Source organism: Alligator mississippiensis, chromosome 1 (assembly GCF_030867095.1).
Source record: "Alligator mississippiensis isolate rAllMis1 chromosome 1, rAllMis1, whole genome shotgun sequence".
Classification (NCBI taxonomy): Eukaryota; Metazoa; Chordata; order Crocodylia; family Alligatoridae; genus Alligator; species Alligator mississippiensis.
The window spans coordinates 267,771,518-267,788,974 of record NC_081824.1 but is presented as its reverse complement, the minus strand read 5'-3'; the positions used below and the strand labels follow the sequence as shown (position 1 = coordinate 267,788,974).

At 45.8% G+C, this 17,457-nt stretch overlaps 2 protein-coding genes across 2 annotated transcripts in view; both read right to left on the bottom strand.

Annotated features, from left to right (window-relative positions):
- The window catches only part of LOC102566363 (immunoglobulin superfamily member 2), a 37,198-nt gene extending 25,519 nt beyond the window's left edge, over positions 1–11,679 (bottom strand). Inside the window, exon 1 of the mRNA XM_059724328.1 lies at positions 11,532–11,679. Coding sequence (XP_059580311.1) covers positions 11,532–11,679 — 148 coding nt within the window. The remainder of the gene's footprint in view (positions 1–11,531) is intronic.
- Positions 11,680–13,595: 1,916 nt separating this feature from the next.
- The window catches only part of PTGFRN (prostaglandin F2 receptor inhibitor), a 112,686-nt gene continuing 108,824 nt past the window's right edge, over positions 13,596–17,457 (bottom strand). The window contains exon 9 of the mRNA XM_059720605.1: positions 13,596–17,209. Coding sequence (XP_059576588.1) covers positions 17,043–17,209 — 167 coding nt within the window. The 3' untranslated portion in view covers positions 13,596–17,042. The remainder of the gene's footprint in view (positions 17,210–17,457) is intronic.

Sequence of the window (17,457 nt, the reverse complement as noted above, 5' to 3'; positions counted from 1 at the left end):
GGCAGCATTAAGAGACCAAATGTTGGTTACTCAAAGGTTAGTTACCAATGATTAGTTACTGCCTGGACAGTACAGGCAGCAATGAGCTAAAATTGAGGGTTGGGTGTGGGAGGGGGGAAAAGGTAAAGGAGATATTAAATGGGAAAAAGGTACAAGAAAAGCTCTTGGGAGTGCAGACATGTAGAAATGCAGAGAACTCAGACCCTTACTTTAGGCATCTGTTAGCTTTTGAAGTTTTTTGGCTAGGCCCTGAGAAACCGAGTTTGAGGCAATGCCCAGATGGGAGAAGGTGCCAAGAGAGGCTTTCTGGGAGGAAAGAGCAGCTTTCCAGACACTTGAGTTCACCCCTTTGGCCTGCCTATGGCCTGAATGGAACAAGTTTAGGGAAGGGGCAGAGCCCACACGGCTGTATCTTTTCTCCCTTTCTGGAGCAGAGCTGCTTTGCTCTACACTGGATGCCATGCTCTAAATAAGCTAGCTCCCTAAGCCAAATACAAAACAGTACACAAGCAGCAGGCTGCATTTCCACAGGGAGACCAGCCAAATTACACAGGGATGGAAACAATGGTGTAACTTGAAAGTCTAGTGTGAGATCATCCTAAAGGGATGGACCAAACAAAAGTTATGCACCTTGCACCATCTGGCTGTCAGCAGTTGTACAGTGTGTACCTCTACTCCCAGTGAGATTAAGGGGCTTCTGGCCAGATATCCAGGAGAGAGCAGGATTATCTCAAAAAGAGAATGGCACAGCAATATAGCAAGGGCATGCAACAAGCAGGCAAGTAACAGAAAGCACCCTCACTTCTCCCACACTAAAGTACACCTATACCCCTGCCATACCCCAATGCGCCTAAGAGCCATGCCAAGCCAGTGGGCAGGCATGGGGGAAGGAAATATGACTGCATTGAGTCCTAACAGTCCTTGTTGGAGAGGCAGTGGTCAGTGCCAAAAGACACCCAGGATCCTAAGGGCACTTCAACCTTCCTGAGGGCAGCCACCAAAGAGCCCCATTGACAAAGGAATTAGTGGAAAGGCTGGGGTGGCTGTCCCAGGAAACCCTCCTTTTAGACCACACCTCCCACTGCCCAGGCTAGCTAGAGAGAAGGACAGCAATGTCTTCCATGATACTCACCCAGGATGAGGAAGAGCAGGGGCACTGAGCACTGGATGGACCCCATTGGGAACAATGGCAAATGGGCTGAAGGGAGAAAGCCCTTTTCAGGCAATGCTAAAGCTTTCTCTGACAGCAATGGGAAGGAAGTCGCCAGACTCGCATTGTGGTTTCTGAAAAACCGGGGAGAAGACTGAACGCTGCAGTGCTGTGTCACAGCTGCTCAAAGCCACACGCATGAAACCAGTGCCGCCAAACCCTGCCACTATCACCCCGTTTTAGTTCCCACTTGCCCAGGGCGGATGTGCTGTCTGCAGAGACTGAGCTCTTCACTAAATGTGTCTGTGGCTTCTTTCCTATCTGTGGAAGATCTAGCGTGCAGCTAGCACTAGGTAATACAAAGTAAAGGTCACTCCTTACATTTAACAGGGGGCCTTGATGGGACACTAACTTCTGCTCAACCCAAGGGGCTGAAATCTGCCTCCCATGGGTGTTGAGGTTTTATTTAATTTAAGCAACAGAAAGACTGCGAATTAACAAACATAACCAAACCTCTGACCCTAGCAGAGACTGTATGATTGTATGAGGAAGAAGAGCCAGTCCAATAGGGTTTTAGCCATGGACAACCTATTTCACCTGGAAAATGCGTATATGCTTTGCATATACAGAAAACCTGAAAGCAGTAAATTCAGCTGATTGGGGTTCACACCAGTAGCTTTACAAGACCAGGGAAAGGATCCTTTATTGCACCAGGCTTCCTCACTTACGGACAAGAGGGGAACTCCAGCAGCCCCTGGTACACCATTGTGACACAGACTTTGCTTTTTTGAGCAGGAAGAGTCTATCGGATTAATTCACTAGTGCCATTCCCCACACCCCCATTTTCCCTTGAGAACAGTCTTTGCCCCAGCCCAGCATCGAATCGGTCCATTAGCCAGACTTCTGTGGCTAATGAGTACCCATGGGACCACTGTGTCCTCAATGGTATAACTTAAGGCTTGCTGATGCAGTGATCTCCCCTCCCTCTCCAGGCCTCTGGTTTACATCTCAACACAGATTTGCAAGTCCTAGGGCCTTCCTTATGCTACATTTCTTGAAAGCATCCATCAGCCAGGAAACAGCTGTCCCTTCTTAGATTTTTTTAAAAACACAGACAGGCATTTGAGTTAGGAAACCAAGGGTGGCCTCGCAGCTGTATATTACCTCATCTGAATCTGCCCTCCTAAAAGCGGGATTTTGATTCAATTCACTTTTATGACCAGGCTGCAAAGTTTCCTCCACTAATTTCTTGCTTTACAGGCTTCCAAGATGCCATCCTGCAGAAGTGGGGGTGGCGGCGTGGGACATCACACCTCATCGTCAGTTTGAACAGGCCTGTGAAACACCCCTTGAGCAAAGCAAGCATTGAGAGCCGGCCCCGGCATGTCAAAGGCCCAGTGATACCAAGAGTATCTGCAGATCTGTGGGGAAACTTGGAGAGATGGGGGAGAAAAAGGGGCACCGGGGGGAAGCTTCAGAAATGTGACTCTTGGGTTTTGCGACGAGTGGAATAACAAGCAGTTACTGCACCCCGGGTAGCAGTGGTAACCAGGTCTGGAGAAGCAGCAGCATGGACACAGCTGCAGCTGCCATTTTTGTGCCCTCTCAGAATTGGTGCCTGGGGCTGGTGGCCCAGCCGTCCACTTCTAGTTATGCTGCTCTTCGTAACGACTGGCTCCAGGGTCTGACAACAGCTTGCAGCAGGGCATTGGCACACCTCTCTCCTGCTGCCAGCACCTGGGACCTAGAGTCCTCCCCACTGCTGCTTTTCCATTCATGTAAACAGGAAGATTTAAAACACCGTGACCTTTCTGATTGTCAGCTTCAAGCTGCTGCTTTTTTGTGCTTTCATGGCTCTCTGTGCTTCTCCTCTGTGCACACATGAAACATGCAAGGAGAGGGACATAGGCATGATGAAAGGCTCAGCCTCTCCCTAGACGCCTGGCCTAATGGGAGGAAATGGTTTGAATTAGAGGGGCTTTCAGAAAGGCACATTTTCCTAGGACAAATTTTGACACAGATCGTTTAATCCTGAATTGTGCAGCTCCCCACAGCACTGCTGGGGCATCAGCTGAAACAGAAGATTGGTTCAGAGACTTGCAGTGGGTACACAGAGTGTAAAACAAGCCCTGTTTGCTTCATCCCACCAGGCAGGGATGGGGAGCACCATTCATTTAAAGAACAAAACAAACATCAATGATGTTTTTGAGGTCCCTTCTGACCCTAGCATCTATGAATCTATGGTCTATATTGTGATAAACTGATTCATTAGACAGTCTGCAGGTGCAAGAGGTAAAGGCAGAGGCTTCTTACTGCAAAGTTCATGATTTTATTGGCTCCCACTCAGGGTCCATTAGAGACAAGGACCTCAGCGCTATACAAGGCCCAAGGACTAGACAGAGACCTTGGGGACAGACTTGCCCTAGTAGGTAGGAAGCCGCATCCCAGGATGTCCTTCTTTTCTCCCTCATGTGCAGCCAGAAAGGAAAATCAGGGAGCTGACAGCAAAATCCTGACCTCTCTTCCCCTGCCAATAGAGGGGGAGCAGCCAGGAGGTAGATGCTAACATGCATTGCACATATTCACATTTGGAAGGAAAGCAAGCTCTATGGGACTAGGGTTGCCAACTCTGACTGAAGCTATTCTGGGAGGTTTTTTTCCCCCAACATGATGTAACGTCATTAATTGTACTGTTCAAACTGTCCACAATATCAATCCCCCGGATTGCTTTCAATAGTCACCAGGAGGTCAATGCTGATTCTGGAAGACTCCTGGCCAGTCTCAAAGGGTTGGCAACCTAGTATGGGACACATTAATCCTGAGAGCACCTCTCCATTGAAAGTAAGGCGATCAGTTGGGAAGGGAGGCTGTGTGGTGGGGTGGAGTGGGATGCAATGAAGCAAATGTCTCCAGTCTTTGGCAATGTTCCTTGAGTAAGTCAATGGTGATTTTTGCCTAGTTACTCCATCCTCAGGTGAAACACTCATGGGAATAAGGGAGCAGGGGCCATGCTGAAAGTAAGTTCCTGTAAGTGGATGCCCCTGGCTCTTCAGAGCCAAAGTTCACAAGTCAACACCCCCCCTCCCATGCCCCCACCAGTGCTAAGGGAGGAAAACTGTCATCGTTGCCCCAACAGAGCTACCAAGAGGAAGCTGAGAGATCAAACTCATTGAGTACCACATACTGTGGGAACAAAGCACGAAAGGGAGCAGTATAGTTCCAAGTCTAACACAAATGTGTGAATTGATCTTTACATTTGTAATAGAAAACCAGAGAGGATAACACTGCTTTGCCCAGCACTACTGGTGTGTACAGCCCTTTACAAAGAGTGACAGCTCTGCCCTCAGGACTGAGCAGGCTAAAAATCACACTCCTGCTCCCTGGTAAAGTGGGAAAACAAAACATGTGGCAGGACTGATCAAGGCAGCAGGGTGGAAAGAGGGAAGGGATCACAAGTCTTTACAAAGCCAGTTAGAAGTTGTCATTTCCATTAGAAACCACATCAGTGAAGCAAGATCAGCTGATAGAGATTTAGCAAATTTATCTTCCAGTTGCCAGGACAGAAAAAGAGAGGGAGAGGAGAGAGGAACAGGGAAGAGTGAAAGACACAAAGCAGCCCAGCCTGAGCTCCTAGGGAATTAAGTACATATTTATCGGCAATGAAGTGCCTGTTCTTCCGTCTTGATGGCTAATGACAAGTGTTACCCTAGCGCCCTCTGGGGGTAAATGCTGTCATCTCTCACTGCTTTTGCAGGGTCAGCTCAATCCCCGACTGAAATAAGTGGAATACGGGAGCCCCATTATAAATCTGTTATTATACAAAAGAAAAACCAACACCCACCCAGATACTACTAGGTTGCAAAGCCAAGCACTCAAAGGGTTGGGAAGTACTAGAAACAGTGTGACCTGGACAATCTTAATGTATCCCCTTGGCCTTGGGCTAATGCACTGCAACTTCCTTTAATGTAATACAATGTTTCTTGTTTCTTTTAAAGAACTCCTGCCCCTGCTTTTCTGTAGCTTCATTTGTGGTAATTGCTAAAATGGAAAATTTCAACCCAAACAGTTCACGTTGGCAAAATTATAAAAAAAAACCCCTGAAAACAATCTGAAAACCTGACACAGAGCTGTCAGTCCTAACTGTAATAGTCCATGAAAATGGCATCTGATTTCGCCCTGTTTGGCATTTTGAAAGGATTTTGGCATCAGATTGATCCCTTGATCTGTCTGCACCATAAGACAGTGGAGGTCTATCATATATTTTGGAAAGAGGGTATGGAAAGTGAGACCATTCCTTTGCATCTGCATTGGATTGAGGTGGCATTTGAAGATGGGGACAAGCAAGGCTACACATTTCAGCAGGAAACAGAAGCAATTCAAGCTGAAGTGAGAAGATCTGCCATGGACAGATCTGGAATTTTGAAAAGGAGGGGTTTCACCTGGTACATGCACCATCACATATAAAACAACACATTTTTCTCCAATTGAAAAGAAACAAGAAGATTCAGTAGTAGTCTTGGGCTGTATGGTTCAGTTTAAGATGGAAGCAAACACATATAACTTTGTTAGAATGAGTTAAAAACAATCTGCTGTGACACAGGATCTTTGTGACCAGGAGCAGCTAGCAGACAGCAGACTTGCAGAACAAAGGGTGGCTTGACTGGTGAAACAACAAGACCATTAAAAAGAGAGTGTTGTTAACACCTGTGGAGTGAAGAGTTTAGAAAGGATCTGGTAGATCACAATGAGCCATGAAGTCAAGTGACTCCCTCAGCACTGCTTGACTAGAAATGCTGCTGCCATTGTACCATTTCAGCCCCTCTGCGTAGTGTCCCAAGTCCCGCTGTGAAGAAAGATTGTTTTAATACAATCATCACCCTGAACTTTGGTGGCTTAGCTGTGCAGCTGTGCTACGCCCGCAGCCAGTGTCACCATGGCTCATCCAGGGCCCGTTGACAAGTTCCCCTGTGGCATTTCAACCCAGGAACTTACAGAAAGCAGGCTGATGAAGCTGAGGGCCTTACTTAAGGCAGCTGACCTGGAAAATTTCTGCTAATGTTAACATTAGCTCAGGTACACGGTCCAGAACTGTGGGTAACAGCATGATAATACCCCAAGTAATCAGATTGCACTCAATTTATTTGGGTTCTAGCACCAACAGCAAAAGCCACTGGCATAACTCATGCTGAGAGCTCACTGAAGCTTATGGTCCTGTGTTACAGCAGGGCCAGCTCTGATCCTGTGGTGAGGATTCGGTTCATCCCCACATGGAGTGGCAGTGAGCTCAAGCACAGTGATTCTCAAACAGGGTGCTTTGAGATCCTTTCAAGAGTCCCAGTGGTAGCGGTACCATAGAGCGTTAGCACTTTTAGGTCTGCATACATGATTCATGAGAGAAATCCAGAGATTTCCAACAGAAATCCACAATGTTAACCACATTCTGACCTGTTGTGATCTTTTTGAGTTCTTTGCAATGGAAGTATTGCTCTATTATTTTTCAGTAGTTAAAAATCTAATGAAAACTAAGAACTAACATTTTCCAAGGGTGTCTGGAGTCTAATGATGGATGCCTTGAGTCTAAAAAGGTTGAGAAACAGTGCCCTAGCAAATAAAAGGTCAGCGGGGAGGCACAGGAGGGAGTGGGCGGCAGTAGAGTCCTGCTGCCATTATCCCAGTGTCAGGGGAGCTGGCACAACAGACTTTGAAGTGTGTAGCCAGGTTCTCTCAGCCCTCATCAGACTTCAAAGCCTGCTGTTTTGTTCCCCCAATTACAGAGCAAGAGCTGGCTGGCTGGCTTTCCTACAGCTGGCCAGATCAGCTGCAATCCCACATGTGCGTTTTCTTGTGCTGAAGTCTCATGCTGGAACACAAGTATCCGAATCATTCAGCTCTTGCACAGGCCAATTTCCCCATTCATTTCAGCAGACAGCTCGGCTTGCCTGTAATCTCACTTTTGCCTATGGGCTGTGTGGAGTCAAGTGAGATTTCAGCAGGTAAAGAGCTGTGTACCAAAGTGTCACGGAGCCAGCCAGCCTTGGGGAAGCCAGCTGGCTGGAACCAAGGAAGGGGGATAAGATTGCCATTCTGCCAGCAGGGAGCAGCTGCCTGGGGAACACTGCCTGCTGCCGCTGTTACTTGAACCTCACTTATCTAAGGTCCCCCTCCCCCAGGACATGACCCCATTTCAGATAACAGGAAGGCTTCTGATAAGAGAGGTTTGGCATGTAAGAACCACACTGCCTTTGCTTCTAGGGCTAAATGCATTTGTAATGAGCTTGCATAGAAAGGTTATTGATTTGGTAGCTTGGGGGGAAAAAAAAGGCATATTTAAAAAAAAAAGGGGAAAGAGCTGGGGCAGGCCAGAGAAAGACCTCTCAGGTGATGCTGACAACAGCTAGGTGGCAATCTACAGTAGCCAGATTAGAACTACTCAAATATTATTCAAGGGAACCCATACTGTAACACTTGCCTTCTTTTCACCAGTAAATCTGATGGCCAGTGACAAAACTATGCAGCTGCAGTCTTGATCCCCAGACATCAAAAAGGGTTTCAAGAAAGGTCAAGTAGCAAGTTAATTTTCCAAATGAGGAAACCAAGGGAGCAAACAGCTTTGACTTGCCAAAGGTCGCACAGGAGTAGTGGCAGTCAGAATTAACATACTGCTTGCCTGAGTCTCATCTCCTTTGCCAGACAAGTAGTTTTCAGCCTTTCTGGCTCTGCCACCCACAAAATGCCTGAAGACTTGTCCCACAACTCTATGCTACTCCCAACAAGATTTGAGCTGCCTGCTAATAATTTGGGGCTCTGATGTGAGGAAGGGGCTGGTTACTTGGAGGCTTTGGTTGCTGCTCCAACGTCAACTTCCCTTCTCCCTTTCCTGCCCACAGGGAGCATCTACACGTGCATTAACACATCTTGTATAATGTGCATTAAATTTAGTACCTCCAATGTGAGGTACTCAATTAATGCACATTAGGCTACACTAATGTGTAGTAGCACATTTGCACACTTCTTTAGTGACACTTAATGTGCAGTAGACTAGTTTACTGCGCATTAGAATAATGTCATGATTTTTTACGTGATGCTTTAATGTGCAGTAAAATGGTCTACTGCGTATTAAAGCACATGTGTAGATGTGCCCACAGCTCTGCTCCAAGAGATGCTGAGAACACAGAGCAGGGGTAGCAGCAGCTGAATGGAGAGCTGGGAGAATGCGGCTTCCCTCCTGCCCCTGCCTGAAAACTTACTGGGCCATACAGCCATCTCCAACTGGTAAAGAGCAAGTCCCTTCATGACCCAGCTTTAGATCAGGCCCAAATGGACAAATAGTAGAGCCTTGAGGCATATGGCTTGCATGTTCTTAAATAACAGCACTAGTCATTTTCCAGCAGAGGCAAGACCTAATCACATAAACACTTGACAACACTGGGACTATAACCTGCTTTTATCAGCTGCTGGCCCTGCCTAGCAAGGCTGTAGCATAGCATTAAATTGGTTATGTAACACAGTTAAATCTTGCCTGCCCTGGGATTTAAAGCTGCATTAGCATCTTTTTAGCCAGCACTGTAGTGAAGCAGGACTCAGGATGCCTAGTTGAGAGAGAAGAAAGGGCCAATACACTATGTTGCCCACCTGGTCTTGAAGCTTCCTGCCAGCTGCTTTGAGGGCAAATGCCAAGGGTAAAATAATGCAGCCAAGGGGGAAGTGGAAATAGACATCTCAACTGAGGATTCTGTTTACTGAAAATGTCTGTTCTGGAATATATAACAGTATTAAGTGTTAGGGAAAGCAGCTAGGTCTTAATATTAAGCTGCTTATTTATGTCTCTAAGTTCTGGAGATACTGCATTTCAAAACTAATTAGATTGACAGAGCTTGGATTCGATTACAGGATTTCCAGAATCAGAGGGTTTATTCCTCCTCTCCCCCCCCCCCAATTAAGTGGCTGCACTGGAAACATTTAAAAGAGAATTAAGCAGCCATTGCTGCAGCCAATTGTTAAGTCTGACCAACTGCAATAAGTGATAACACCAGCAGCCAAAAAGCCTTTGCCCCAAATGTACCAGTGACTGTGATTACAGACCAGGGACTTACTTACCTTCAAAATATTGATTTAAAATAGCAAAAAGTATTGGAGGTGGATGCCCACCCACCCCAGAAAGCAGGTGGGAACAGGGCACTTCCCTTACAGCACCTGGCCAAAGTACTTCCATCAGACTGGAGGCCCCACTTTCAGGACACAGAGCAGGTTTAGAGCAGAAAGAATGGCATCTTAGGAAGAGACCTCTGGAGGGGCAGAATTGCAATGAGAAAGGAGCTGCAGATAGCTGCATGTCCAGCACAGTGAATCCAGGTACTGTGTACAGACAGTCAGATCATTAATGGATGCAGCATGCCAAGGCAAAAGGGGCAGAGCTTAACATTTAGGATGAGATTGGGGAGAGACATATCAATTCAGGAGCTAGGGAAGCTAGCACAGCTCCATAGTTTGCTTAGCTTCTGAATCTACTTCTGTGCTTGACTCTGTCCTGTGCTATGAACTCATCACTTTCATCAATGTTACATCTACAGTTCACCCAGAAGCAGTGTCTTTGTTCCATCCATGCAACTCTACTCCAAGCAGAAACAGGTTTGCCTCTCTCTGTTAATACTCCTTGTTGAAAGGCAGGAGCAACAGTTTACAAAAGCTCCATCTCAATGCCTGGAGTGGCACACTCTGGCTTACTACAACTTCCCAAAGCCTTCTTTTCTCCATTTACAACTCCTCTTGAAACCAAAGGCCTCAAATATTTTAGATTAACCTTGAGGTGTGGATGGATCAGCATAGTCAGAACTTTTTTTTTTTTTAAGGTACACTGTATGTATGTCTCTATCACGAAGCACTCTCTTCCTTGTTATTCCCATTGTCAGAAATGGCTGTAGAATAAGGAGAGACTTTAAAAGGAACTTAACAAATGATAAGTCACAACATTATCAGCTGGCAATAGCTACGTTACATTTTTTGAGGATCTGCCATCTAAAGGATTCCAAAACACTTGAACTATTAAAGATACATACACACAGGCCAGGGACATTACACGTAAACCAATTTAAGTGATCAGAAACTGGTTTAAACCTGTAGCAGAACACATGTTCAGTGAACATAAACCAGTTTGAAAATGGCTGAAACCAGTTTGAGATAAACCTGGTTGAATGTAGTATCAGACTTAACTGATTTGGGTCAAACTGGTTTATGCAATGTCTGTCCCAGACCCTTTCCTGGTTTAAGTTAAATCAGACTCCCCCAGCATCCTGGCATGCTCTCTGGGCTTGGCAGGGCTCTCTGCTCCAGAGAGCTGAGCTGGTCCCTCTTCGCTGGTCCCTGGCTGCAGCTCTGGCAGAGACTACACATACAGAAGGGTCTGCCTTGCTTCCTCCTGCAGGGAGTGGTGAGGGGGAGAGGGGAGCCCCCCCACTCCTGCAGGGAGTGGTGAGGGGGAGATGGGAGCCCCCCCCCCCGCTGCTGCCTTACATAGACACCTCTCAGCATTAGCTAGCATACCACATGCTGGCTACCGTCTGTGCCGTGGGAGACAAGACAAAGGCAGACAGCAGTATCGGGTTAGGGCTTTTTGGAGCTAATCAACAGGTAGCTGGTAATGTCCTTCCATTCCTTCCTTGGAAAAGCTGTTTAAGAAGAGCTTGAACTAATGAGAGATCCTTTTGTTTTGTTGATGGGTGATAAACACTGAGTTAGGGTGATAAACACTGTTATCAACTCCCTGATGGGTTGCGGGGGGGGGGGGGGGAGGGGGTGCTCCTTAATCAGAGCATCCTGGTGGGGCCGGGCCATGCCCCCCCTTAGCTCAGCCTTGTGGAAGGGAAAGGAGGGCTGTTCTAGTGCCCCCCGGTTTCTAGCCTAAGCCACTGCAGGCATGTGCCTGCATTCCTAGAATGAAAAGGGGATCTCTATCCACCTCCAAACCGGTTCAAGCTTTGCAGGTTAGACTAAGATTGAATCAATTCAGGCTTAGGCTTTTTGAATATCTGTCTCTAGCCCAAGTTGCACAAGCAGCTGGTGCATTTAGCATGCAAGCCCTGGGTGCTGATTTAAAGGAGGCATTAGCACTAGGAGTCATGGCAGTACTCAAGAGAGGGGAAGGGGATCAGAGAAACAGTTGGGGAGGGGCAGGATTCAGGAATCTATGCAGGCTGAAGGGTTTGGCCACAAGTGCAGCAGGTGTGGGTACTACCAAATTCAGTGTTGCCATATCCCAGGGGCAATGAGATACAATAGTAGTAGGCAATGGCAATGGCTGATTAGAGACTTTCATATTTTATACTTAATTTGTAGCATGTTTGTCAAAGTGGTTCATCATTGCTGGCCTAAACCATGATCTCACCTTCACTTTTTCCCCTTTCCCAAGTGCTCCAGCTCCTCTTTACCTGACAAGCCATGAATTGAGCATCATTTTTATCCTCAGATTTAAAGGTCAGCTCTGGAGCCATGAAAAGGCTTGCTCTTGGAATACTAGCACAGGTTATAAACATGCCGTAGGGCTGAGCCCGTATGAAGCTAGGAGGCAAGTCATTTATGTAAATGAAAGCTGCTCCCACAAATGAGTTGCAAGATTGAGCTCTAGCCCTGAGCCATGATTCAAAGCAAGAGATGGAGACTGGGGCAACCTAATCTTTCCCATGCATTACATTCCTCCAGCCTGTTCAAGGCCTTTATCACAGGATATAGGTGATATGTTGTGATAAGTTAGGTACAGCCTGGGCTAGCCTATGGCATTTCGCTGTCTGAACAAATTTCTCAGTTAGTCAACAAGGCTGAACCTTTTTTCAGTTAGTCTAGGTGAAGCGAAACTGTACACTATGTCATTTAACCATGATTTGACCCTGGAGTGTAGAGTATGGCTTCCTGCTTCACTAAAGGAATGGGGGTGACACAGGTGTGTTTCAACCTGGGGCTGCAGAAGCAGCTTTGTATTCAGGCTTTGTAACGGAAATCTCTCTCAGGTTGCACTGGTCACTCCAGCCAATCCGATATCTATGGAGAAGATTCCAGGAGGGCCTAATCAACTGATTGATATCTTATACAGAGCTTATCCTGGCCTGCACTGACCAAAGTCATTTACATGATGATGTACACATACCTTTCATGCAGTAAAGCTTGTAGTGCAGCCCAAAATCCGGAAGAGTAAGGAAACACTGTCATGATTATTGGGTCTTAATTTGCTGTTACACAAGAAATGGCCACATAGCAGAATAATGCTGGGGTAAGACAAGTTCATGGGGAAAACCCATACCAAGTAGGTATGTTGCCAGCACAGCAGTGCCACAGAGCAAATGTTGCTGCACCACCACCCACTCCCTCAGATATCTCACTTATTTGCATTCTGACAGCACTCAAGGACAACAGGGGCTGGAGCTCCATTGCACAAGGTACAATAAAATTATTTCAAACAAAAGTCCCCTCCCAAAGATCCTCTGACCTATGCTACCTCCCAGATTCCACCATGAACACATATGGATTTTGTCACAGCCTTTTCTTATGGGACTAAGATCTAGGACTCAAGCATGTGGAATCAAGGGAACAGAGAACTTCAGTGTGAGCCATCACATAGCGGCATTGCCTACCACAGGGAAGTAGCTAGAGTATCAGTCAAGCTGAAGGGGGCTAGTGACATGAAAGACTGGTCTCAAAGTTGTAGAATCTCCTCCAGCAGAAGTTTTCAAAAAGAGGCTGTATAGGAATCTGTCTAGGTTGGCTTAGGGATAGGGTAACCTGCATCTATGCAGATGTTTGGATTAAAATGACCCTGGAGGTCTCCCGATTCTATGGCTTTTACATTGCCATAGCAGAGTCCAGAGCCTGAAAATGCTTCTTCTGCCTCATCAGATGCAAATACCTATAGAGAAAAGTACAAGTGTTACAGCACAGCAGTGAGGGATGTTCTTCCTACTGCCACAGGTTTCGGCAGCCTTACCATTTGTAGCAGAAGAAATAAAATCCCAGGCTGATACATTAGCAGGAAGAATATGAAAAAAGATTTTTAGCTATTACCACAGCTGCTTTTTCTGACAGCTCAGGAAGAAAACACCTTAGGGGAAGTCAGGAGCACCGGCCAGTAGGCCTTGCCTTGGTTTTAGAGGATACAGCAGGCATTCACTCACAACAATCCTTCAGTGGAAAAGAAGAAAAGCAAACTGTTGCCTGAGATAGGAGTGTAGAGAGTGGGTACAGACAGGAAGCAAAGCCAAGGGTCCCTGTGTTGACCTTGCCCATTTGCTGGTTCACTCTGTGGTCTTAAGCAAACCACTGAAATTTGTGCAAAACAGGGTAATGGCTACTTCACTGAGGGAGCTGTAGAAACAGGATCCAAGGCTTAACCCTGACATCCTTGTTCATGAACGTATCAAGGAGAACTACCTGTAGGGCAAACATTCTGATTACAGAGTGATTTAATGAAAAGACTCGCTCTTTATTTTAACATAAAAAGAAACATTACACAGCATCATTAGAACTATTCAATTCCTGCATTCCAGAATTGTGCCAAAACACCATTTTTTCCCTTAACTTCAAAATCCTGTCCTTTCATTAAGTCATTTTCAAGCTATTCCCAGTTCAAATGCCAAGTGTTCAGAGGAATTTCCCAGCTGTAACCAAGTAGGAAATGTGTGGCAATGCAAACAGAGTAATATTGACAGGAGCCCTTTGGATACTTGGCTACTGGCGGTCAATACCAAGGGTTGCAGCATGGATGGTACTGAACCTCACACTGTGCCTTATGTGACATATTCTCCTGGTACCCACCTGTCTTCAAATACACCAAGTGGTAAAAAAAAACATAGGAAGGAGTGACTGACACACCTTATTTTTTTTATAGCTGGAGACAGATTACCATTATATAAAAAATAGTTAATATAAAATTGGCACAGCTTGAAGGAGACTTGCTGAGAAACTTCTATACCCAGGATTTCAGCCTTCAAAACACACCAAGACCAGGATTTAAGAGGATGCAGCATCACCTTCCAAAGAGCTAGCAGCTGTGTAGCTTAGGGACTAGCTCATTTTATTTTGTGTGGGAAGAAGGTGTTTTATTATGGTCTCTAAAGGGAAGTCAACATTAGATAAGACACAGGAACCCTTGACTGATGGGCAAAGAGCCCCAAGCCAAAATAACCCTGAGATTTTTGTCTTCACGCCAGAGCATGGTGTGTGCTAAGGAGCTGCTGGCCACTCCCTGCTCGCTCATTCCACAATCACCGCATTACAGTCACGGTTCCCTTCTTCCACAACATAACCAAAAAGCAACAAAGACAAGGGCTAAACCTGCCAGGAGAGCGAGTGACTTGTGCTTTGAGTAACTCTTTTTCCTTCCCAACAAGACACGCTTGGAACTTTATTTTTTTTCTTTAAAAAAAATACTGCTATGTTATGAGGAAAGCCAACATTAAAGCAGGAAAGAAAACAAGCAGAGTTGCTGCTCTGCGTGCGGGAAGGACAAAAGTAATCTGAAGAGAAGACACAACATCCTGCACGACCAGAGAAAAGTGGGCTGCCTCTGTGGTTGGCAGAGTAGAAGAAGATGACAAACATCCTGTGCTGGTTCGAGAAGAGCAGCATCCCCTGCTCTAATGAATCAGCTCCACTACTTTTCTTCTTTGGAAAGTGGAGTAAATACTGTTTCCTGTATTATAAAACAGGGAAGCGTCTATGGCTGCTGCATGTTCCTTGCTGGACAGCCTCTGCCTGCCTGCAGCTTCAGGAAGGTGATTAAAAAAAAAAACCCTCAAGGCTCTTCTGCAGGAAAAGACTGGTATTAAGGAAGGCTGCTGTGAAGATTCTGACCAAGATATCTCAAGTGCAACTAGTAATTTTGGGTGCCAATTTTGGGGTGCCCAAATGAAACATTAAAGAGGTTCCAATTAAAATGCACACACTTAAAGGAAAAATAAGTGCTTAGCATACACTCTCTGGGGGAAAAAGCAACTTTTTTGGAAGGAGTCTCAGACCCAAAATAGCTCATTCCATGTGGAAATCTTAGCCTACATCTCCTGGAGAAAAGTTTTATGGCAGCTTCAGAACAAGTCAGGACATAGGCAGTTGAATGTAAGAAAGAGAAAATGCACCCCAAAAGTTATTTGTAGTCACTGCTTCATTAGAGCCTATGAGCAGGGATGAGAAATATAGTTCTGTTAGGAAGTTAGATCCTGCAGCACCTATGGAGTGTACACCAAGGTGGATAAGTAATTACAGATAAGACTAACCATGTAAAGCCTGGACTGTTAACAATATGATGGTGTCTTGACCTTTTGGAGATGGCCTCTCCTACCATTTGCCCTTTATTCCTAAACAACGTGGAGATGGATGAAGCACAGGCCTCAACTCTGAATCTTCCTCATTGCTTATTCAAGCCGAAAATTCTGGGTGTGATATCAGTAAATTTGGTTGTGTACACAATGTCTATAGTCTAACTCTTATTGCTTAAAAACACCAGCCAGGCTGGAACACAGAGCTGCCTAGACAACAGGGAGCACCTTCTTCAGAGCCATTCCAGGGGAATGTGGAAGACTGGAGCTGGGCTTCTCTACTATAGCACCTAGGAGTACACCTCATAAACCCCACCAGGAGATCTCTAGTGCTGGGCATCACAATGGACAAGGGGCTGTTGACAGGTAGAGATCACTGCATTTTACAAAAATATCATCAAAACCTGTGGACCTCTTATTCATCTTGGGCTATTTCTATTCCTGTCCTGAGTTGCAACTCAGATCCTATAGATCATGCCCTCTCTGCTGCCAAAATTCAAGGGTTGTAGTGATTTGCTTAGGCAACTGCAAGGAAATAAAGTGAAAATTACTATAGAACCTACTGCCAGTACATTACACAGTACATTGCACTGGCAATAGCTGGCTTCCAAGCCGTTTCCAGCCAAAGGTCGGCTGGCTAGCTATCTTTAAAAGATTTGGTGAAGGCCATTTAACTCTTTAAGGAGAGGGACTGCACTCACATCACATGCCATCACCATTAGCTGATGCTTTGCTGGCAGCCTGTGCACAGAGGCAAAACTGAGCAGGCCGTGAAAACTGAATTCCCTTCTTAATACAAGCAGTAGCCTTATGGAGCAGTGTTCAGGCACACAGAGAGGGATTGTAAGGGACAGCATGAAATTCTTATTCAGTCCTGGGGGGTTGCGAGCCAACATCTGTCACCAGAATCGAGATCAAGAAGGATTTCATGTTTTCTTAAAGAACATGGTAAAAAGAAAAAAAATTAATAAAATTTCAGGAGACCTCTGCGTACACTCTCTTCTGGAGTTAATAGCAAAGCCCCTGAAAATAGGGGAAGGAGGGTACAGTGATAATTACAAACCAGCCCTTGACCACAGCACCTTATTGTGACAAGTCCAGAGCAACCCAGACTGCAGTTTCCTCCCAACACTAGAGATCTGAATGAGTCACTGGGGCAGGGTGGGGCTGGGGTGCTGGAGAAGGTCAGCAGATTGTATAAAAGGCAAATGCTTTTTCCAACCTCTGCCTGCTCCGTGGCAAATCCTTCCTCCCAATCACATGATCACACCAGAGATATCTTAAAAATGAGATAAAAAGATTTAAATGCAATTCTTGTCTAAAGGGTCCTGATGAAAGAAGGCTGGACAGTCTGAGTGCAGGATGTATCCCCACAGAAAGTGCCACAGGAAGAGGAGAGCTCTGTGTTGATAAATATGGCCTGTGCTCTCAGTACTTAGCATGTAGAGAGGAGAAGCACTAGATCCTGGCTGAGATCAGAGAGAAAAAACACCATCTGAGGGACATTTAAGTGTTAAACACTTTCAGTTTAAAAGCAGCCTCTGGACAATCCCTCTGAATCTCTCCCAAAACGTGCACACGTCTCATTCCCTTGCTCAGTCCATCTCCATAGACATCAGCCGGCGTCGCTCCCGCCTGGTTTCCTGAACTTCCTTCTTGCAACACCAATGGGAACTGCAGTAGCCAATAAGGCAGGATAAGAGTCCGATGAGGGTGGCTAGACCAGTGCCTATCAACAGTGGATACTTGAAAGCATTCAGCACTGGGGAGAGGATGGAAAAAGAAGGAACGAAAAATCATTAGAGCATCCTGGTAAGTGCCAAACACGTTTGTTCTGCCTAAGGAAATACATAAATAAATAAAACTCCCACATGTTTCAGTTCGGGATGGATTAACTCATTTCAGAAAGGAATAAGTACAGCTCTCTATTTCCAGCCTTTACCCTCTTAAGGTTTCTGAAAAAGAATCCTTTCTCCTCACCAATTCATCCCTTCACCATCTAAATTTCCT